This window comes from Myotis nattereri (genome assembly GCF_964212035.1).
Source record: "Myotis nattereri genome assembly, chromosome: 1".
NCBI classification, from domain to species: Eukaryota; Metazoa; Chordata; class Mammalia; order Chiroptera; family Vespertilionidae; genus Myotis; species Myotis nattereri.
In genome coordinates this window covers 140,549,266-140,570,625 of record NC_138075.1, presented here as the reverse complement: position 1 = coordinate 140,570,625, position 21,360 = coordinate 140,549,266, and the positions used below count along the sequence as shown (strand labels likewise).

At 40.2% G+C, this 21,360-nt stretch overlaps 1 protein-coding gene across 1 annotated transcript in view; it reads right to left on the bottom strand.

Annotated features, from left to right (window-relative positions):
* MYO3A (myosin IIIA) overlaps positions 1-21,360 on the bottom strand; it is a gene marked incomplete at its 5' end in the record, with an annotated part of 203,401 nt that overhangs the window by 138,829 nt on the left and 43,212 nt on the right. The window contains 2 exons of the mRNA XM_081104147.1: positions 17,247-17,402; positions 20,393-20,458. Coding sequence (XP_080960273.1) covers positions 17,247-17,402; positions 20,393-20,458 — 222 coding nt within the window. The remainder of the gene's footprint in view (positions 1-17,246; positions 17,403-20,392; positions 20,459-21,360) is intronic.

The window sequence follows — 21,360 nt, the reverse complement described above, 5'->3', positions numbered from 1 at the left end:
AATTAGTATCAACCACACTCAGTGTTCTGCCTCCTGTGTGGCACTTCAGAATTCAACAGTAAATGTAATTTTATGCAAATGTGTCTTTTCTTAATACCAAAAATGGATGCAGTCAAATCCTAAGCCATTTAATTTGAAAAAAAGTAAATAGACAAAATTCCAGTATTTTTGCAACTTTTATAATGTAGGTCAATACTCTTGATAATCCCTTGAGCTATTTTTATTCTAGAGAATAAAATTTGTGCCGGGCCAGTGTGGCTCAGTACTTGAGCGTCAACCTATGAACCAGGAGGTCACAGTTCAATTCCTGGTCAGGGCACATGCTGGATTGCAGGCTTGATCCCCAGTAGGAGGCATGCAGGAGGCAGCCAATCAATGACTCTCTCATCATTGATGTTTCTATCTCTCTCTCCCTCTCTCTTCCTCTCTGAAATCAATAAAAATATTTTTGAAATGTGTTAAAGATGAACGTCTTTAAGAAGGCAAAATAATGTACACAGAATTTTCCAGAAATTTTTTTTTTTTTTTTTTTAGAAAATGGGTTATAATTTGTTCTATTTAACTACATATACTTATTGGATTCAAAGCATTTTATTCCATGAATTCAAATGTGATTATTTTCAGAAACCGCTGTAAGTAAAATAATTATAAAATTATAAGAAAAAGTGCAAATATTTTTAAAATAAGTTGAGTCAATTTAATATAGTTAAAACTGGATAATGCCATCTTTAAAATAATGACTTCTAGAACATCAATGGAAACATCTATATTATAGATATTTGGAAATCTAATATAATTCCAGAATTTATAAAGTGGTCCTAACATATAAAATTTAAATTTCCCTATAAATAACTAGCATATTTTAATATTAAATTCTAATGAAAAGCAATCTTCCATTGAATGATACTGAAAATACCAAGGAAGTGCCAAATAAATTAGTCACATGAACTTTAGGGAAACAGATTTCAACCGTGTATAGATTTACTGAAAGCATTTTTACGTGAATGCAATTTTATGTGAAAGTACTTTAGAGTAAATAAATTTTCAAGCTAGTTAGGACCCACATAAAAAAGTATGAAATAGGGACAACTCTTTATCCAATTCTCTAGTTGTGCTAAAATTAGGTGTATGTTGATAATATTACAGATGGTGATCAAGTTGGGTTATAAAACAAACTTATTCAGAATTGTCCCAGGCTCCTGATCCACGGTCCACATTATACAACACCAAAAGGCACCGCTGATGTTGTATCTCTATGCAACATTATTGTGGAGAAAGCATTCATGTGGAATATGAAATGAATGGTGCATCCTGGGGGTGTACAACATGGGCCATCCCACACAACTTATAGGTACAATAATAGGAGTCTTCAAAAATCATACTTTGATGGCTCATTGTCCCCATAAGTTTGTCTCAAACGTGCTTATGGACAAACCCACTTCAGCTAGACACCGTGTTACTCAGCTCTTGCTTATTGGGAATTGGTATCCTTCCCACTTAGTTGGGCAAATGGTGACTGACACACTGTTAGTCACTCTTTGTGCTCTGGTTGCTCCTCAGCACACAGAGTCCTTCCTGACTAGGCTGGGCGTTGCTTAGCATTGCTCAACATGCAAGCAGTGCCTCCAGTTACTCTGCCAGGTAGCTTATTCCTCTGCTGAGGAGCCTCTGGGTTGATACACTATTGCTGTGTGGATATTTGGCCCCTCCTGTTGCTGCTTTTATCCAGGAGTCCTTTGGGAAATGGAAATGATGGACACTCCCCCTTTGTGTTATATGCTGATTGAGGTGGGGCAAATATTGTTGCTTGTACCGAATTTACAGATTGAGTGAAGCAGTTCTTTCAGTTTTCACTTATAACCTCACCTTTCCTTAGGACACAGACATGTACCCAAGTCACTGGGTTGGGTTCAGGATGGCTTTGATTAGTAGCCAATACTTGTATTCAGATTTCCAACTCCTTCCACTACTGGGTTTTTTTTTACAGGTCAAACCTGTGCTCTTCCCCTTAGTAGCAGTCATCTCCCAAAAGATTACATGACCCTAGGCAAAAAGACTCCTACTGGGTCAACCTACTGCCCATCAGATATTCCTGGTTTCCTGTTGTGGCCACAACTCCAGTTCCTTTCCTAGGAAGCTCCTTGGTACCCTCCACGTATGTGAACACACTCATCTCACTGGTAGTCCAGACATATCTAATCTCTCTTAGACTCAAGGTGGGACTCTTGTTATATAAGCCACCTAAAGTTTTTAGTCACCATGATACAATGAATTTTGGTGACTTCATTCAATTAATATTTTCTTGTTTTGGTTATTCATTACTATGTAACAAATTATCCTAAAATTTTGCACCTTATAAAAAACACCTATATATATAAAAGGCTAATATGCTAAGTGTCCCTCCGTCCGTCCAACCAGCCGCTATGACATGCACTTACCACCAGGGGGCAGATGATCAACACAGGAGTTGCCACGCTGCAGTAGATTTGGCAGCGGTGGTTCTCGGGTGACGCACCCCGAAACCAGAGAGGAGGGAGCCTGATTCCTCGTGGGGCTGAGCGATTCCACCTTCGGCCATGGGTTATGTTGTTTCTGGGGCACTGTCGGCCCTGAATCTGATTTACTGCACACTCGCATTTGCGTTCCACATCCTATACCACAGCAACTTTGCAGAGTGCCCTCTTGCATTCCAGGACCCCTCGGGAGATGTCGGAGAGGTGGTTTTGGCCCAATCTCCACAGGTCAGGCTGAGGGACCCCACCTGCCATAGGGACCCCACTCATTCCACAGACACCCTTCAAGCCACAGTGCCACTCCAGGTGTGGCTAGCTGGGGAGGGACCACAGGAGGTTGGCTCCAGGGCATGTCTGGCCCATCTCCCCCAGTCCTGCCCCACCAGTCACCTTCTAATTAACTTCCTTTCAATGTGCATGAATATGTGCACCGGGTCACTAGTTTTATTATATTTTATGAGTTTGTGGGCCAGGAATTCAGGCAGGACTCACAGGTAGGCAATTCCTTTGTTCCTTAGTTGTGTCAACTAAGGTCACTTGGTGACATTAAGCTGGTGAGTAGGCTGGTCTGAGGGGGCCAAGATAGCTTCAGTCATATAGCAACACTTTTTAGGGACAGCTGTGAGGCTAGGCCCAAGCAGGTCAGTTGACCAGCGTGCCCACATGTGGTCTCCCCAGCATAGTGGTCTCATGGTTCATCTCACTTACTTTGTGGCAGTTCAGGGTTCTCAGAGACAGTACCCCAAGAGACCTGAGTGGACACTGACAGCTTCTTAAGGTCTGGGCTCAGAAACATCATTCATTACTTTTTCTATCTTCTATCAAGTAAGGAGGTCACAGAAAATGCCAGTGCTCAAGGGCAGGCAGGAAAGACTCCAGCTCTTAATAAAAGAAGCATCAAAAAATTGTGACCATCTATCATCCGTTGCACCCTGTCCTATTCTATCAAGAAGCTGGATGAGAGTTAGTCCAAGTTAAAGGCCACAGAATAAGGTAAATTTTCCCTTCCCTTAAAACTCATTAAACAGCAAAAAGAATGGAAAGTAGAGAAAAATCACTTCCTTTCATGAAAAACAGAAATGACCATAGTCCCACAATCTATAAAGCAAATGGTCAAACACTGTGAAATCTGTTTATCTGAGAACCAACATATAACTCTTTATGTGTTCCTGGTCCCACCTGAGAAGAGATTCATCACCATACATACTTTTCACAAAAGAGGAAAATAAAAGGAGGAGGAGGAGGAGTTAAGGGTTATAAACAAAAGGCAGATGAAGGACATATCACACAGGAAAGAATCATGGAAAAGGTTCAGACAAAAGTTCTCCATCCCTCAAAGGCACTTCTTACATGATCTCTCATTAAAGAGAAAACTCCTCAAGAGAAGGTACATAGTTTCAATGAAGAGACAAGAAGAAAAGAAAAATAGATAAACACTGAGACAGTTGAGTTGAGAAAAGAAATGGAAGAAAATCATGACACAAAAGCAACAAGCTGCAGAATAAATATGACTGAAATCATGGGTAGGGTAAGGTGCATGGTTTCAGTGCACAAAATGAAAAAGAAAAGAACAAAGATTCACTTGGCTCTCACGAGCCAGTGTGAGCTGGCTATAATGAATTATAAGATACAAACAAAATAGAGAAGGAAGGACTGACAGTAACACAAGCTTGGCAAAATTATTGAAAGCCTGTAGGCACCCTGCAGACAAAGTCAGTCATGAACAAAGGGAGGCATCTCATTGCCTTGGTTCTCTCAACAGCCAGACACTCTGCCAAAGAGAGTGGAACAATGCTCATAACATCTTGAGGAAAAGAAACATTAACTTAAGTATATTTTACCTAATGAAACTGAGCTTCAAATTCAAGAAGGAAAGAATTCAGGGTTGAGGCTCTCTGGAAATAGCCATGCAAAAACACAATTTAACCACACAAGAGAATGATGAAAGTACTCAGAAAATGAGAGGGTATAGTAAAATAAATAAATAGATAAATAAATAAATAAATAAATAAATAAATAAATAAAAGACTTGTCATGAGCAATGAATCAAGATTATACAACCTTACAAATTATGGTTAAAGACAGACTATAAATGTGAAACTCTGATAATCCTATATAATAAAGAAGTAATATGCAAATTGACCATCACACCCTCGCACAAGATGGCCACCCCCATGTGGTCAAAGATGGCCACCCCATGTAGTCACAAGATGGCCACCACAAGATGATCAGTAGGGGAGGGCAGTTAGGGGTGACCAGGTTGGCAGGGGAGTGATTAGGGGGTGATCAGGCTGGCAGGCAGAAGCAGTTAAGGGCAATCAGACAGGCAGACAAGCTAGTGGTTAGGAGCCAGTAGTCCCAGATTGTGAGAGGGATGTCCGACTGCCGGTTTAGGCCCGATCCCAAACAGGCGGTTGGACATCCCCCGAAGGGTCCCAGATTTGAGAGGGTGCAGGCCGGGCTGAGGGCCACCCCCTCCCCTCCAGTGCACAAATTTCATACACTGGCCTCTAGTATAAAATAATAGTGTAACAATACCAGGAAGTGAAAACAAAGGAGATAGGAGGAAGTATAACTGCTAACTTCATCCATCAGATCCAGGAGACAGTAGCACTTACTGTATTCCCCCCAATCCTCAATTTTGCTTTCTGCAGTTCCAGTTACCTAGTCAACCACAGTCCAAATTCCAGAAGTAAACAATTCAAAACTTTTAAAATGTGCACCATCCTGAGTATCATGAGGAAATCTCACACCAACCTGCCTGGACCTGAATCATCCCCTGGTCCAGGGTGTCCACACTGTATATGCTCCCTGCCCTTGAGTCACTCAGCAGCCCTCTGAGTTATCAGATTGACGGGCACAGTCTCATGGTAACCCTTATTTTACTTAATAATGTCACATTCACATAACTTTTATTATACTATATTTTTAAAGTTATTCTATTTTACTATTAGTTGTTGCTGTTCATCTCTTACTGTGACTAATTTATAAATGACACTTTATCATAGGTATGCATGTATGAGAAAAAGCATAGTACATATAGGGTTCAATACTAGCCAAGGTCTTGGGCATCCACTAGGAGGTCTTGGAATGTATCCCCTGCAGATAAAAGGAGACTACTGTATACAGTCTTGCAAAATGTAAACACTGAGGAAAGTTGATTGGAGAGTATATGAGGTTTTCTGTATTATTTTTATACTATACTAATACACGTAAAATATATGCAAGAGCCAGCTTTTCCATCTAAGTAGCAGAACTACATGTGTTGGTTATAAGGGGTGTGAGATAATGGCATGACCAAATCCCTTTAAACTGTAATTTCTAGTAGTAAAGCACCTCTAGAACCTATGATTACCCCAGGGTATTAGTTGGATTACCTTGCTGAATGAATAACTAAATTTCAAGAAACACCACAGAGATGAAATTGAGAGACTGGCCAGTCTTGGTTCTGCAATAGCACCCTGCACCTCAGTGGTGCTATCCTAGAAGAAGAACCAGGGTGCATATCATGTGACTTCACACAGATGGTTTTAGGAGCAAATGAGAAACTAATGTAAATGTTATCATCTTTTCCTCCCCTAAGTCCTCTGGCTTCTGCCACTAACTCAGCAGAAGAACTATACAGAGGAACTGTTAAAATAGAAGTTTTCTCTACAAAAGACACACATTTAAACTTTTCTCTAAAAACCAAAAATTCATGTTAATTGCTTCTCCAATTATTCTCAGTTAAGTAATAGTCAAACATGCTCTTAACTGTACCTATTGAATATAAAAAGCCAGATGAGGGTTTTCTATTCCTGATCGTAATCCAAACTTTTCAATTCAAGATAATGAATATTTATTGAGTATTTCCTACAGGCAAGGTACTGGACTCAGTATATGGAATTTGCAAAGATGACCAAGATTCACAAAATACAGATGCATGTAACTATCCAGAAAGTGATGGTATATCTAACTCTGTACTATGTTCTGAGCTTTCTGCTTTTTCGGGCATTTCATTTATCCTCAGAACTGTATGAGATAAGTTTCCCTAGCGTTTCCATTTCTTCTTCTTTTTTTCTTTCTTTATATATATATTTTTTATTGATTTTTTTTTTTTTTTTACAGAGAGGAAGGGAGAGGGATAGAGAGTTAGAAACATCAATGAGAGAGAAACATCGATCAGCTGCCTCCTGCACACCTCCCACTGGGGATGTGCCCGCAACCAAGGTACATGCCCTTGACCGGAATCGAACCCGGGACCCTTCAGTCCGCAGGCCGACGCTCTATCCACTGAGCCAAACAGGTTACGGTGCATTTCCATTTCATAAACAAGATTTAACCAGGTCTCAGAGACGTTTAGTCACTTGCCCCAAGCCACAAAACTAGAGTATGGCAGGACTAGTACACAGGTCTGTCTGACTTTGAAGGATGAACAAAGTGCTGTAAGACCCTAGAGGGAAAATATGCAACTGTAAACTTGGGTTTGGGAGAAAGGCTTCTCAAGGGTGCTGACATTTGGAGATATGTTTCTGAAGTTTATGTTCAAGAAGATAAAGAAGAGGGGAGATTACAATGGCAGAATATGGTGTGAGCCAAAATAAAGAGGAATGACAACGCATGGTAGGTTCAGCAACCAGCAAGTCGCTGGCTGGCTGGAGCGTGGGTACCAGGGGACCCATGGACAAGTCGCTCATCACAGGCCCACTTATTGTCCTCAGGGACACATACTGGCAGTCACTGAAGACTTACCAATTTAGACCCAAATGAAATTAAGAATGGGAGACTACATACCATAGAGTACACAAGTAGCATGCTAAATAGAGTCTCGGAGAGCGATGTAACTTCAAGGAGTAATCAGCAGAGAAAATAGAACTAACACTTTTTTGATTAATTAAATTTTATTGGTCCCTGCTGATAATTTGGTTCCTAATAACAAATGAAAATCCTTAAACTCAAAGTAGAGATGAGGGATCTTAACAAAAGAAATGAAAAGATCAGCCCTAACCGGTTTGGCTCAGTGGATAGAGCATTGGCCTGTGGGCTGAAGGGTCCTAGGTTCGATTCTGGTCAAGGGCATGTACCTTGGTTGCGAGCACATCCCCAGTAGGAGGTGTGCAGGAGGCAGCTGATCGATGTTTCTCTCTCATCGATGTTTCTAACTCTCTATCCCTCTCCCTTCCTCTCTGTAAAAAATCAATAAAAAATATATATTAAAAAAGAAAAGAAAAGATCACGGTGTTGATGATCATCAACTCATAGTAAGTACTCATTAAAATCTAGTTCCTAGAGGATTATTTCCCAAACATTTCAAGGATGCTGGAAAATAGATTGCCATTTTATCCTCTTCATTTAAAAAGAAATCTTTGGGGAAACATAAACAAAGATTTATTTAACCCTTGAATATACTAATCGCTAATGCAAATCCCAATTGCAAAGAAATTGGTTAAAATTTACGTTTAAATGCCCTTTATGGGTAAATCATACAAAGAAGCCCCCAAAAGTCCAACAAAAACTTTATATCATCAGTTTTGTGAACACAAACTTCCATGACTAGTGAGGACACAGAAACCAGAAAAAGTGCTGGTCTAAGAATTAGGGTGCTTGAGTTATGGCCCAGGGCTGACCATTAACTGATTTTAAAATTATGGGTTTAGGTTTCTGATTTCTAAAATAAGGAACCAGAAGAAAAGTTCCCTTCCAGAAATGACAGTCTATAATTTTATGATTATTCTTTGGAGGAAAAAAGGAAGACAGCATGATGCAGACAAGAAACGGACTAGGTACTAGGACCAGTGAGTTCTGGCCCCCACATTTCACACAGCATGACCTGACCCTGCACAAGTCTTGGTTCCCCTTTGGTCTCAGTCTCCTCTGGTCATGTGAGTCAACATCCGTGGCAGATTATCTGAATGTAATGGTTCTTTACTCTGCTTTTAGTGTTTTAAGTATCAGTGTAACTTACTCCCAGGAGTAAGGAATCATTTATAACTTATTAGCACATTTGAGCAACTGCCTCTTCCTGTTTATTTGAATCCCTTTAACTCATTGTACTGAGGAGCACAGATGCTCATTGATGGTCTTCCCCAGAGAGTGCTTATTCAATCGCTTATTCCTTATAAAACTGCTCCAAAACAGGAGACTATATTTAAAAGTGATTTAGCTCTTATTCGGGAGCCTTTCCAGAAGGGGAAGGAGAGAAGAGAGGCATAGGCAATATTTCAGGTGGGCAAAAATAAGTCATCATTTCTTAATGTTCTAGTCCTTGATGGGCCCCTACTATAATCATCTAGCTTCATCTGTCTCTTTTTGAATTCTCTGTCCAAGATAGACACTGCCACTAACTCGTGCCTTGATGATATCTCTCTCCTAGGTTTTAGATGAACAATTACTTTACTCCCTTGTTTTGGTCAAGATAAGATTGGAATTTTCCAAAATAAAATTTACTTAGAATATAAGTACACACATACACACACACACCAAACAATAAAAACATCCCACAAAAACATCTACACTAATAAAAGACAAAGATGCTAATTGACCATACCTTTGATACACCGATCAGCCAATCAGAAGAGTATGCAAATTAACCCAACAAAGATGGCCATTAAATTTGCATACTGCAGGTGAAGCGGGGCAGTGCCATCTGCTGCCCGCCCCAACCCCAGGATCTGGCGTGCCATGTGCGCGACCCAGGGCGGCGCCCCAACCTCAGGATCGGGCCTGTCGTGTCCGTGACCCGGGGCGGCAGGGCGGGGCAGCACCATCCACTGCCCGCCCTAACCCCGGGGATCGGGCCTGCTGTGTGAGCGACCTGGGGAGGCAGGGCAGGCATTGTGGGATCGGGCCTGCCATCTGCCACCTGGGGAGCGGGCCTAAGCCTGCAGGTAGTTATCTCCCAAGGGTCCCAGACTGTGAGAGGACACAGGTCGGGCTGAGGGACACCCTTCCCCCCCCCCCCCCCCCCGCCAGTGCACCAATTTTTGTGCACCGGGCTTCTAGTAGACATAAAAATATAGCAATAGATTTATAATCTCAAAATATTTAAAACTAACTGGCTTTATAAATAAACATGGGGACCAACTTCCCCCATCAACTTGAAAGTATTGTATTTAAAAATATACAATAGTTTAAAGTTAGGAAGAAATACTGTAAACAAGCAAACTGCATCCAAAATTATTGCTATAATGTGTCCTGGTGTATCCACAGCTTACCTTCTAGAAACCAGGAAAGGATGGTGCACAATAGGACACAAGTGTCTCGAGGGTCCTCTCTAATGTGGGCTGTCAAGAACATAGGTCAAACCTCTCAGCCTGATTTTCAATGTTCTCTGTGGTCTGTTCCCTCCAATCCTATTTCTGAGTTTCCCCTTGGAACTTTGATTAAATGCTTGCCTGTCTGTGAGCATATCTCCTTGCTTTCATGACTACTCAAGCTTTTCTTTCCAGCAATAATGTTCATCTAGTGATAACTGTCTCATGTGATTAAGTCATGTTTATCCCTTGCTATGCTGATTCAAAGGCTGCTTTCCTGTACCTGCTAGCAGAAATCCTCTTTGCTTCTTCTGAAGTTTCACAGGACATTTTCATATTCTTTTTATGGAATTGAAATGTCTTACTTTGTGTAACCGTTATTTACATGCTTGTCTTACACCTTTCACTAAAAAATAAATTTCCAGAGCAGACTCAATAGCTGCTTCAGCTGTCAGATCCCTGCAGCAACTCATTCAGAGCTCTACACAATGGCCTCAATAAATATTGAGACAACATGGATGTGTTGTCTCAACCATGATTTCTATGATAGCAAGGATTATACCACAATTGGTACTGGGTTGAGTAGGGGTAAAAAAATTTAGTCTTGCTATGGACTAACAACAGGAAGTATGAGAGAAGAACATGCCAAGATAATGCCTAGATTTCTGGCTGGCATTCTGGTTGGCATACTGGGATGAGTAGCGGTACCATTAATAAGACAGGAAACAAAGAATTAATTTTGGGTGGGAAAGCATCAGTTCAATTTAGGAAATGTTGAGTTTGAAGTATCTTTGAAATATTTGAAACTGAAGTGGAGACAGGAATCAGAAGGCTGTTTATAGTAAAAGCAGCCAGGATAGCATTTTAGAAATCCCATGTATTAAGGGAAAGGAGGAGCAAATGCTTTAAAGGGTGAATAATTCTCACTAGGACATGGTCACAGCCATTAGAGAAAAATTATCTTGCTCATAAAATAGAAAGTAAAATGGAACTATGCATTGAATTATACTGAAAGAACCTTATTATTGATTTTTCTGCTTTCTCCCTTCATTTTTTAAATAAAACTCCCATTCAAGTGAATTTCCATTACATAAAGTCTTACACCTAACTAAAGAATTGACAGTTCCTTTAGCACTGAATGGTTAGACAGTTTTCTAATTTGTCTTTCATTTGTTAATCCTTTGAGAAATGTGCCTTATATCCTGGTTTAAAAACCACAGGATCCTTATATCCTCACAGTTGCCTTATATCCTGGTTTGAAAACCACATATGCCAAGGCCAAGGGGTGGGAGTGGAGGTGGGGAGTAGGGGTGGGGGTGAGTGCACAGCACCACAAATGCAGCTAGTATTTTTGGCCTAAGAGATAACTATGTTTGAGTTACTAAATTTTTACATAGATTCCTTCTGCTACTATAAAATTATATTCAAAATGTAATTTATCTATTTCAAAGTTAATCAACACTAGCATATTGAGCATGTCAAATAAAATATTAAAGTTATTTTGCTTTGAACATAAAACAAAAGAAATTCAAAGGATAATATATCTATATATATAAAACCCTAATATGCAAATAGACTGAATGGCAGAACAACCGAACAACCAGTCTCTATGACGTGCGCTGACCATCAGTGGGTGTGCACGGAACATGGCAGGCATTGGCCATGGCAGGATGGAGGAGCAGGTGAGCGGGGGGGGGGTGGGGGGGGTGGGGGGGGGGAGGGGGCGAATGCATGCCAGACCAAGGCAGGGCACCGGTTGCTGTCATTGGGTGAGCCTCTGGTGGTTACTGAAAATTTGAAAATTCTTTGCTCACACAAGCTGCAATCCCACCCGGCGCTTGCACCTGCTGCTGCTCGCACCCGCTGCCAGTGCCAGCCCCAGTCGCTCCACACTGTCAGCGGGTGCGAGTGGGGCTGGCACCAGCAGGGCATGGAAGCGGCAGTGGCTGGCAGACAGGGAACCGAGGCTGTGGTGGGACGGGCCGGGCGGGGGCGCAGAGGATGGGCCGAGACCCACCGCTGTGCCCGATGCATTCTCACAGGCGACAGTTCCTTTCAAGGTGCATGACTTCATGCACTGGACCCCAAATTAATACTATAACTAACACAGAAAGAAATTTCAATTTGGAATTTGTCATCATCAGGTAGATACTGGGCTAGGTTTTCCTTTATTTATGGGGAATGCAAATCACAGCTTAAATAATACTTTTAGGTAAATGTTCAAGGTATATAAAAAAGAATTTTAGGAAACTGTTTGCCTATTCCACATAATGGATATTCAGTTTCAGCAGCTCAGAATCCTTTTCTTCTGCAGGGGCCAGGGGTCTGAGGGCCTGGGGGAGGGCGTGGTTCCCAGATGGTTGAGAGGAAGGACTCCGCCTCCCACATAGGAACCAGAAGTGAGGGAGGACCAAGAGTGTCTATACGTTTCACCTACGGCACGGGCCTGTGACCTAAGCATGGGGAACAGATGGTCCTGTATGGACCTGAGAGTGTCAAGGGAGTGAACCAGAGCTTACTGACAGTTTGAGGTGGATGTGGCATTCACGAAACCAGTGTGGCTGTAAGAAATGTGGGGTGGAGGGTGAGTTTCACTGGCAGTTCTTGAGGAAGGGTATTTGAGGACCCTGCTTCCTTTGCTGCATGCCCAGGCAGGCCGGCCTATCTGTCTCAGACATTCATTATTTTTCACTAAATTGCTTTTCTTCTTAAGTTGACTTATATTGTTGTTTTTAGTCAAGAATGCTTTCATTACAAATGACATTTATCCATTCCCATTAAATCTTTGATTATTTTAAAATACTGAACAGAGGAATTAAGCTTTCCTTTTAAAATATTCCATAATTTGAATTTCTCACTGATTTAGTCTGTACTTTAACATTGTCACCCATAACTCCCATGAGGAGTATGTCTTGGAAGCAGTTGCTGCATGCACATACATCTCCATTTCACAAATTAGCTAAGGAAGTTATAAGTGACTTATTATACTCAGACCTTCATTTAAAGTAGAAAGTTCTTGTATCCATTCAACAGTGCCTTCTAACACCACTCTCTCCCCATCATCTGGAAATTTAAAGTACTCAGTTTACATAAAATATATAGTAGAATGTTCTTCTTTAAAAATGAATGTGATTTCTTATTTTTTTAAAGTATCCTCTCAAGCACATATATCAATCCAATTTCAAAAGTTAGTAAGAGGTACAATAAAATATCAGCTTTGAGTCAGCTGTGTTGATTGAGCACAGTCAGATTTTAGATCAATTTATCAATTTGAGAACTGTGACAAATCAAATGATTTTGTGTGATCTTGAAGAGGACTATTTTTGCCTAGGTGTTGCCTGTGGTATACTAGAGCCTCATTTCTTTTCCTGAGTATCCTATATAATAAAGAGCTAATATGCAAACACTAATATGCAAAGCCCTCATGCCGTCACACCATAACGACTCAGGCACTCAACACTAGGGAGAGAGGAATGGGGACCACCCAGGCTGTGGCCTGGGAGAGGGACAAGCCGCCCGCCCCACAGTCCCGGCACCAGTGACTGCGCCTGCAGCCCCGGAGAGGGATAAGCTGCCCGTCCTGTGGTCGCAGGCGCCAGGGGCTGTGTCTGCACCTGCGGCCCAGGAGAGAGAGAGGCTGCCTGCCCTGCGGTCCCGGGTGCCAATGCTGTGCCTGCACCTGCAGCCTGGGAGAGGGACAAGCTGCCCACCCACAGTCCCCTGCGGCTGCGGCTGCGGCTGACCCGGGCGAAGTCAGCCCGGGTCCTGGGTGCCTGTGACCAGCCAGAGGGAAGAAAGCCCAGGTCCCAGGTGCCTACGACTGGCCAGAGAAGGGAATCATGGGTCCTGGGTGCGGGAGGAGGCAGAGGTGGTTAGGGGCAACCAGGCAGGCAAGCAGTTAGGAGCCAGCGGTCCCGGATTGCGAACGGCAGTCGGATATCCTCCAAGGGGTCCCAGATTGGAGAGGGTGCAGGCCAGGCTGAGGGATGCCCTCCCCTCCGTGCATGAATTTCATGTACTGGGCCTCGAGTCTCTTATATAAAAGGCCCATGGTTGTGACGCCGTAATGCCATCAGGACCAAATGAGCAGTGGCTCTTGTGGTGGGCGGGGTGGGGCGCGAGCTACTAGCAGATGAGAGCTACAACCAGCGATGTACGGGGCGGCCAGCTGAGGCAAGGGGAAGCGAGTGTGCATGCTGGGCCTCCAGTGTTTCATAATTTGGAACTAGTATAAAAAGGCTGAGAGCAGTAAAATCTTCCCTCCTCCTATGACTTGGGACTAAGATCTGTAATCAAAAAGCACTGTGGGTTAATAATTCAAGATCCACTCCCACCTCCTTCAAACATATACTTGTGGAAAATAAAAGTGAACCTAAAAAAATCATATATACGGAGGGCAGAAACTATAGGCTGACTTGAAGCTCAGAACTAGAAATGGGCAAAAGAGGCCTGGGAGGTAAAAGAACTATGTCTCATAATGAAGGTTCTGACCTAGACTCCATGGACAGCGTGTGTGTGTGTGTGTGTGTGTGTGTGTGTGTGTGTGTGTGTACGTGCGCACATGCACTCGGGGTGGGGGGATGGGGGGGGGGTCTGGGGTGGGGAGGGGATGTAAGAGTTTCCCTTGCCTAGAAGAGAAGATTGAAAAAATTCTGCACTTCTCCCTTTCATGCAGCCAGGTACTCAAGATCGCAGAATGGAGCAGAGATAGGGTATCTACTTCATACTGGCTTGGTCACTAGATCTGTAATATCCTCAAGTCATGCTAGGCAGCAAGGCTTTGGGCTAGGGCTCCTGAAGCCACATTACAGCAAAGAAAAAAAAACCTTCAAAACAGGAGAAAAGAATGCCAAAAAAAGAAAAGAAAACACAAAAAACCCCATCCAAGATGAAAGAGTAAGCTAAAATTCTAAACCACAGAAGGAAACCAAATATTAAGGATACAAATAAACTCACTAACTAGGACAATTCACCATTATTGAAATGCAAATCAAAAATTGACTGCTAAATAGTGTAAGATAAAAGAGCAAAAAGAAGGAATTAAATTCACACATACACCAACAAATCTGCCATATATGAATAGTCATTTATAAGAAGTCATATATGAATAAAGAATAAATGGTGAAAAGATAAAACAGTGAGAAAGTCTAGAAATGAAAAATACAGATGTTAATAAAAATATTAGCATGAAAAATCCCTATAAAGAATAAATTTACACTAGACCTAGTCTAAGAGAGAATTAGTGAATTGGGAAACAATTCTGAAGAAATCATCCAGAATGCAGCAGAGATTAATAAATGGATGACAGCATGAAAAAGAAATTATAAAATATGTAAGGTAAAGTAGGACATTTCAATATTTATCTCCTATAAGTAAAAAAAGAAAAAGAAAAAAAGAATCAATATTTAAAGAAATGACTGAAAATTTCCCATAATTATGTAAGACATGAGTTCTCATATTGAAAGCATATTCTGAGTTCTTAGTTGGATAAACAAGAATAAATTTTGTGACTCAGAAACAGAAGTATTGAGTCTAACACAGTGCCCAAAATATAGCAGTTTTCAAAATTGCTTATCACTAAAATTCAGAGCACCAGGATTACGATCCAAAGATAAAATCTCCCTCCAGAACAGATGGAAGTTAAGATAATGTTTGCTCCAGGGATAAGCTTGGACTGGTTTGCTTTAAAAGATTAGTTTCTCATGCTCAGGGTTCCTCAACTGTGAGGCAAACCCACTGTATATACAGTACCTACTTAGGCTTACACCCCTATGACCTGTCAGGCGAGGACAACAAACATGAACATAAAACCCACGCTGCTGACTTAACTGTGAGTAACAATGTCCTCTGTCTCTGATCCAGGAGTCTCATCTTCTTCCAGCCTTCACAAACTGGCAAGTCAACTTGCTAGCTTTCAAGTAGGGTAAAACCTCAGGTCCCCTCAGAGTTCTTGACATTCACCACCCTGTACAACGCTAGTATATACTTTAGTTCCGGTTTGACTGCTTGTTGTTTGTCTGTTTGTTTTGAGAAGGATGGGACTGTGGCAGACTATAAAACTGTATTCACACAAGGATAAAAATATGAGCCTGTCTGAGCCAAAGACCACCTCTTTGCTATAAACCCCATGCCTGCTTCCTTCTTTTTGGCACTCTATTCCACTCACAACTTTAATTCTTCCTCATTACAGGTGTATTAGTTCTGTCTCTCCAGTAAAGTTGTAAGCTCACATAGGCAAGGAGAATATCTCCCCAGATCTTCCACAATTGTTAGGCCATTTACTTTGATGCGAATAAAGCTTGGGCTTTGGGATCAGGATTTGAAATCCTGCTAAGTCATTCATTACTTCTACAGCCTCGTACAAGTTAATGAGTCTCTTCAAACCTCAGTTCTCCTCAGCTGTGAAAATGAAGTATCAAACACATTCCTCTCAGGGTTGTTGTAAAAGCCCATGGGGCAATATAAATAAAGTCCTCATACAATGTCCTGCATACAGTGGGCATTAAGAAAATAGGAATTAAATATGTAAAACTGCAAAAAGAATTTAAATAGAATTGTCTCTTAAGTCATGTCCAACTCCCTAAATAGTGATAGGCTCCTGAGATGAAACTAATAGGATTCTCAAGAACGAATTTAAATGACAAATGACTACTCTTTGACTTAACAGTACCATCTATAGTAATTTATCTTAAGGAAATAATAAAAGATTGAAGTACAGCTTTTTTCATTATGGTGTTACTTACTAGAATAAAAACAACTAATAAAAACTTAAATGTCTAATAATAGAGGATTATTTATATCAGTTGTGCAAGAGAATGTTGTGCAGGCATTAAAATTTTTTGGTAGAAGGATATTTAATGACATAGATATTCACTATTCAATGAAAAAAGGCAGTCTCCAAAACACAAAAATATTACTTAACTTTTTAAAAATATATTTCTGTTCATAAGATACTATAAGGTTATAGATTGATTTTTTTTCTACATTTCTTCATATCTTCTAAATTTCCTAATAAACACATATACTATCTATAATATATAAAAAACATGGCAATATTATAAATACATAGATTTTTAAAAATCCAAATAAGTATAAATAAATATATTAATTATTTTTGAATGTAATTTAATCAAGGAAAATGATACCAACAAATAATAGTATCAAAAAAATCAAATTTTATGTTCCTTCTTAAATCTCAATTCTAAGATATCTTACTTTACAGAGGAGCAGAAAATATATATGAAAATTTATACTAATAGTAGTCACCTATTGAAGTTTACATTCTTTGTTTTGAGAAAGTTTTTGTAAAAATGCTGCCAGTAATTTTACCAATTTCGGATGCAACTCAACTTCTGACAATCACTTTTCATGTAAGTGCCCCTGATCTCCAAACCACAACCATGGAATTTAAGTTCTTTTCTCACCTTAACTATTTCCTTATAAAATTGTTCAGTCTTTAGATGATCCTTGGGCTTTTAGAGTTAAGATGTTACTTGATTACCTGGCCTTTTCTGTGCCTCCCATGCATTGATAAATGTCAATGAATTCCATGAGTTGTTTTTGCAATATCACGTCTTTTCCCTCAATTTGAGTAATGAATTTATGCTGCAGAAGATCTGACACCGTTGGACGCTTTTCATAATCTTTAGTCAAGCACCTGCACTGGCAAAAAAGAACATGCAATTATTAGATAAGTTATATAAAGTATGACTCATATTCCTAAAACTACTCTAACATAAGAGAATAATGTTCCTCATAATCGCTCAGCCCAGGTCTCAAAAACATCTCAAAAAATGTTAAAAAGAAATGGGACAAAATGAATATTTGTGAAAGTGCACACATCTGTGATTATGCTACTAAATGCTACTTCTCTAGTCTCCCTGAAAGCATTATTGCATAGTGAGAATTAAACTCAGTCTCCACCATGAAGTCTCCTTTACATGTTACTAGCTAAAAATAACAAGTCATTACAGTTTTAATACTGATCTGAAATTAAAATAAACTTTTCAGTTTCCCTCACTAATGCTTCCAAAGGCTTCTCATTGATCTAATTCTTTCTATGTGATAAAACTGCTAACCCATTTGAGAAGGCTAATGTATTGAGGATGTTTAAATTCCACGTCAGTAGATGTTTTCTGAGGTCACAGAGTAGATGTACATGTAGGTCACACTTCTTCTTGAGAGGTTCGCCCAGAGAGGCGTCATAAGAAAGGAGGTGGGGAGTGAGAGCACCTATGCAACATCACAGGAGGAACATTGGAACAAACTTAGGATGTTCAATCAGCTGAGATGCTGTCTTCAAATATTTGGAGGAGAGATTAGACAGTTCTCAGTGATTACAGGGGATAAAAAAAATCCACAGATGGGTTGGTAGAATTAAGAGAGAAACAGATTTCAGGTTAATATAAGGCAGAACTTTCTTTGGCTTAACGCTTCTTGTCCCTCCAACCCCACCTCAAGGTATGTCAGTCTGTTCCATGCCTCCCTGCTGAAGCATGGTCTTATTTTGTTTGGTCAATTCATTTTGTTCATTAGATTCCACAAATAAGTGAGATCATGTGATATTTGTCTTTCACATGATCTCACTAAGTTTGGCGTATTTCACTTCACATAATATTTTCCAGGCCCATCCATGCTGTCCCAAAGGGTAAGAGATCCCTCTTATATACTTACATGCATAGCCCATGGACAAGGGCGATACAGTAGCGAAGATCGGGGAAGGGTAGATAGCGGCTGAGAGGAGGGGGAAAGAGGAGGAAATGGGGGATAGCTATAATACTATCAGCAATAAAAATATATTTAAAAATGAAAAAATATATATAATGAAGAACTTTCAACAGTGAGGTTTCCCAAAGATAGACTGGGCAGCATTGGGAAGTATGATTATTTTTATTATGGGTGTCTACTGATTGGGTGACTGCTCAGTGGACATGTTTTAAAAGAATTTACTCTACTAATATAAGAATGGGCTACATAAATTTACAATATCCTTTCAACCCTGAGATTCTGAGCATCTGTGATTATAAGAACACTGGTCAGAGTTGGGCTGTCATCTGGGGATATAGAAAAAGGAAAAAGGAAGGAACTTATGCCTTGATTTCAGCAGTGCTGTTTCTAATCTGTATTGTTGATCTTCCTGAAATGGTAATTTGGCAATTTATTTTACTGGGCTTAACCAAAAAGATATCTCCCAGGTATGCTAAATAAAATATGCTAGTGAATAAGAATGATGATATCTAACAATACAAACAAGAGCTTTCAGTTTTCATTTAGTTTAACAGGCTGTTGATTTCTGACATCTGCAGCACTTGTATTGCACTTAGTCACATATAAAATTATTTTATTCAAGTAAAACTTCATAAAATATCTGACGTGTACCAAGCACTTTGCTATGACACTGGAGTGACAGCAGCAGGTAAGGCACATTCAGTGCCCGGGAGTCACTTTCTGTCTAGGTAGGGAGAAAGACCTCTAAGAAGGTAGCTGAATGAAAGTGGCGATGTTACAAGAGGAAGACAAACACACTACAATGAGAGCACACAGAACAGAACATTAACTGCCTGGAGGAAATCAGTAAATGTTTCTCAGGGGTGAACTTGTGTGAAATATGTCATCACCAGGTTCCACTCAGGATCTGTGTGGAAGGATCTGCAAACATGGGGCATAATTATGAATCGTGGGGAGCCCTTCAGAGTTACCAATGATTCTCCTGAGATTTATGAAATTCCATTGCAGTTTATTAAATATTCTCTAGTGCATAATACATACTCAGTAATGACTGGTTAAGTGAAAACTAAGAAAAAAAAAAAAACTATTATCAATCCTTTTTAGGTTTCCACAACCCTTAAATCTATGCACCTGACTTTGTAATAATAAGCAGATATTCTTGGTAGGAAAACCAGTGATAGCAGTTATGGATGGTATGACTGGTTCCTCTACTTTCTTTGCCCTTTCTACATTTTTTGGAGTGGAGTCTGACACCAAATCTTAATGACCCTTCTCTTCCATTTACAACCTGGGGTCATCTCTTACCCTTATTTTCTAAAGTGAAGTCAGAATAAAAATTGTGAAAACAGAGTCTGTGGGACAGATACTTAGAAATGTCTGAACTCATGGCATCTGGTCAACCGTCTGAAGGCACTGAACTTGAGCTAAATATCCATCAAATTTAAAATGTTCACTGAATTTCAAATGTATAAGCATTTTATCTACATGATTATGAGATTCACCAACTACAATAAATATTGCCTGATCATGATGAGAATTAACAATAAAGATAAATGAAGGGTTAAATAACAGACTAAATAGATGGTGGGTGAGCAGGAGGGAGAAGCTGAAGGTGTAGCTGCTAAAGGCAGGTGGACAGGAGAATATGTTATTGGATGATGCAAAGTCCGCAGAACTTACTAACAATAAGCGAATCAACAGGGCCCTGAGGTCATTGTTTAGGCAACAATGAATTCACTGAACATTCACAAGACACAACAAATGCTTGTTTTGAAGAAGATAGTGGAAACCTCTGGGGCTATTTAGTAAATAAAATGTAAGGAGGAAGCATGAAGGAATTGTTCTAAAAGGCACATTGCTAAGTTAGCAAGGTGGTGTTTCTTTGATTTAAAAAGAAAAAAAGACTATCTTGTTACTCACTTGCTAATGAAATCATTGAATTCTGCTGACCACATCTCAGGCTGCCTTAGTTTGGGGGGTGGATTCCTAGAAAAATAATAATCAAGGCTGAATTAGACACACCTGTCAGTCAGTGCAAAATTAGGGGCAGAACCGGACTAATCCAGTACTGCCCTCACAGGTCCTGCTGGGTAAAATCAAGTATTATACACATCATTTTCCAATTCAAAGGCAGATAAGTGAGTTATTAATCATTCTTTATAAAAAATGACAAGTTTCTTGTTTCTCTGAAAGCATTTAATAGATGACCCAATTTTTCTGATAATTTTTTTCTTTTAAAGAATCTTCTTGCTTTTAGCTGAGAGCCGTGGGGGAAAGCATCAATACTGAGCAGAACAGAAACAAGAAAATAGGAAAAATTTTGTGCTTTGAGTCTTGCAGAAGTCCCTTCGGGACATCCAGAGTACACAGAGGTGACCTGAGAGGAGTTGCTAAGGAGACGGAGGAAACTTCAGCAGAAAGAGGCACAGGACAACGTCCTCACGAGTTCTGTTGTTACTGAATACGTGGCCGGAGATAGTGCCACAGAAGTAAGGAACTGAAAAATACGATTAGCTATAAAGCTCTGAATGCCACTTGAAAGATTTTGTTATTAATTCCTTTCAATTTTTAAGCTGAACCAATCTTTTCTTCTTTGATATGTTCATGAATACAACAGAACTTCACTTGAAAATGAGGCTGAGCTAACTCTGTAATCAAGCTACATTGATCAACCATGAGGGTACCACTTTATGTTCACTCTAACAGCTCTTTGTTTTCAGTAGTGGGATGGAAACATTTTGTCTTCAGTCCTGCATTACTCCTTGAATAGCTTATAATGAAATGAATGTACAGTCTGATTAAAGAAAAGTGCAGCTACTCATCTACCCTGGCTCACCCCTAAAGCTCATTTTACAATCCTTTGGACTATTTGGAGATTGCTGATTTCA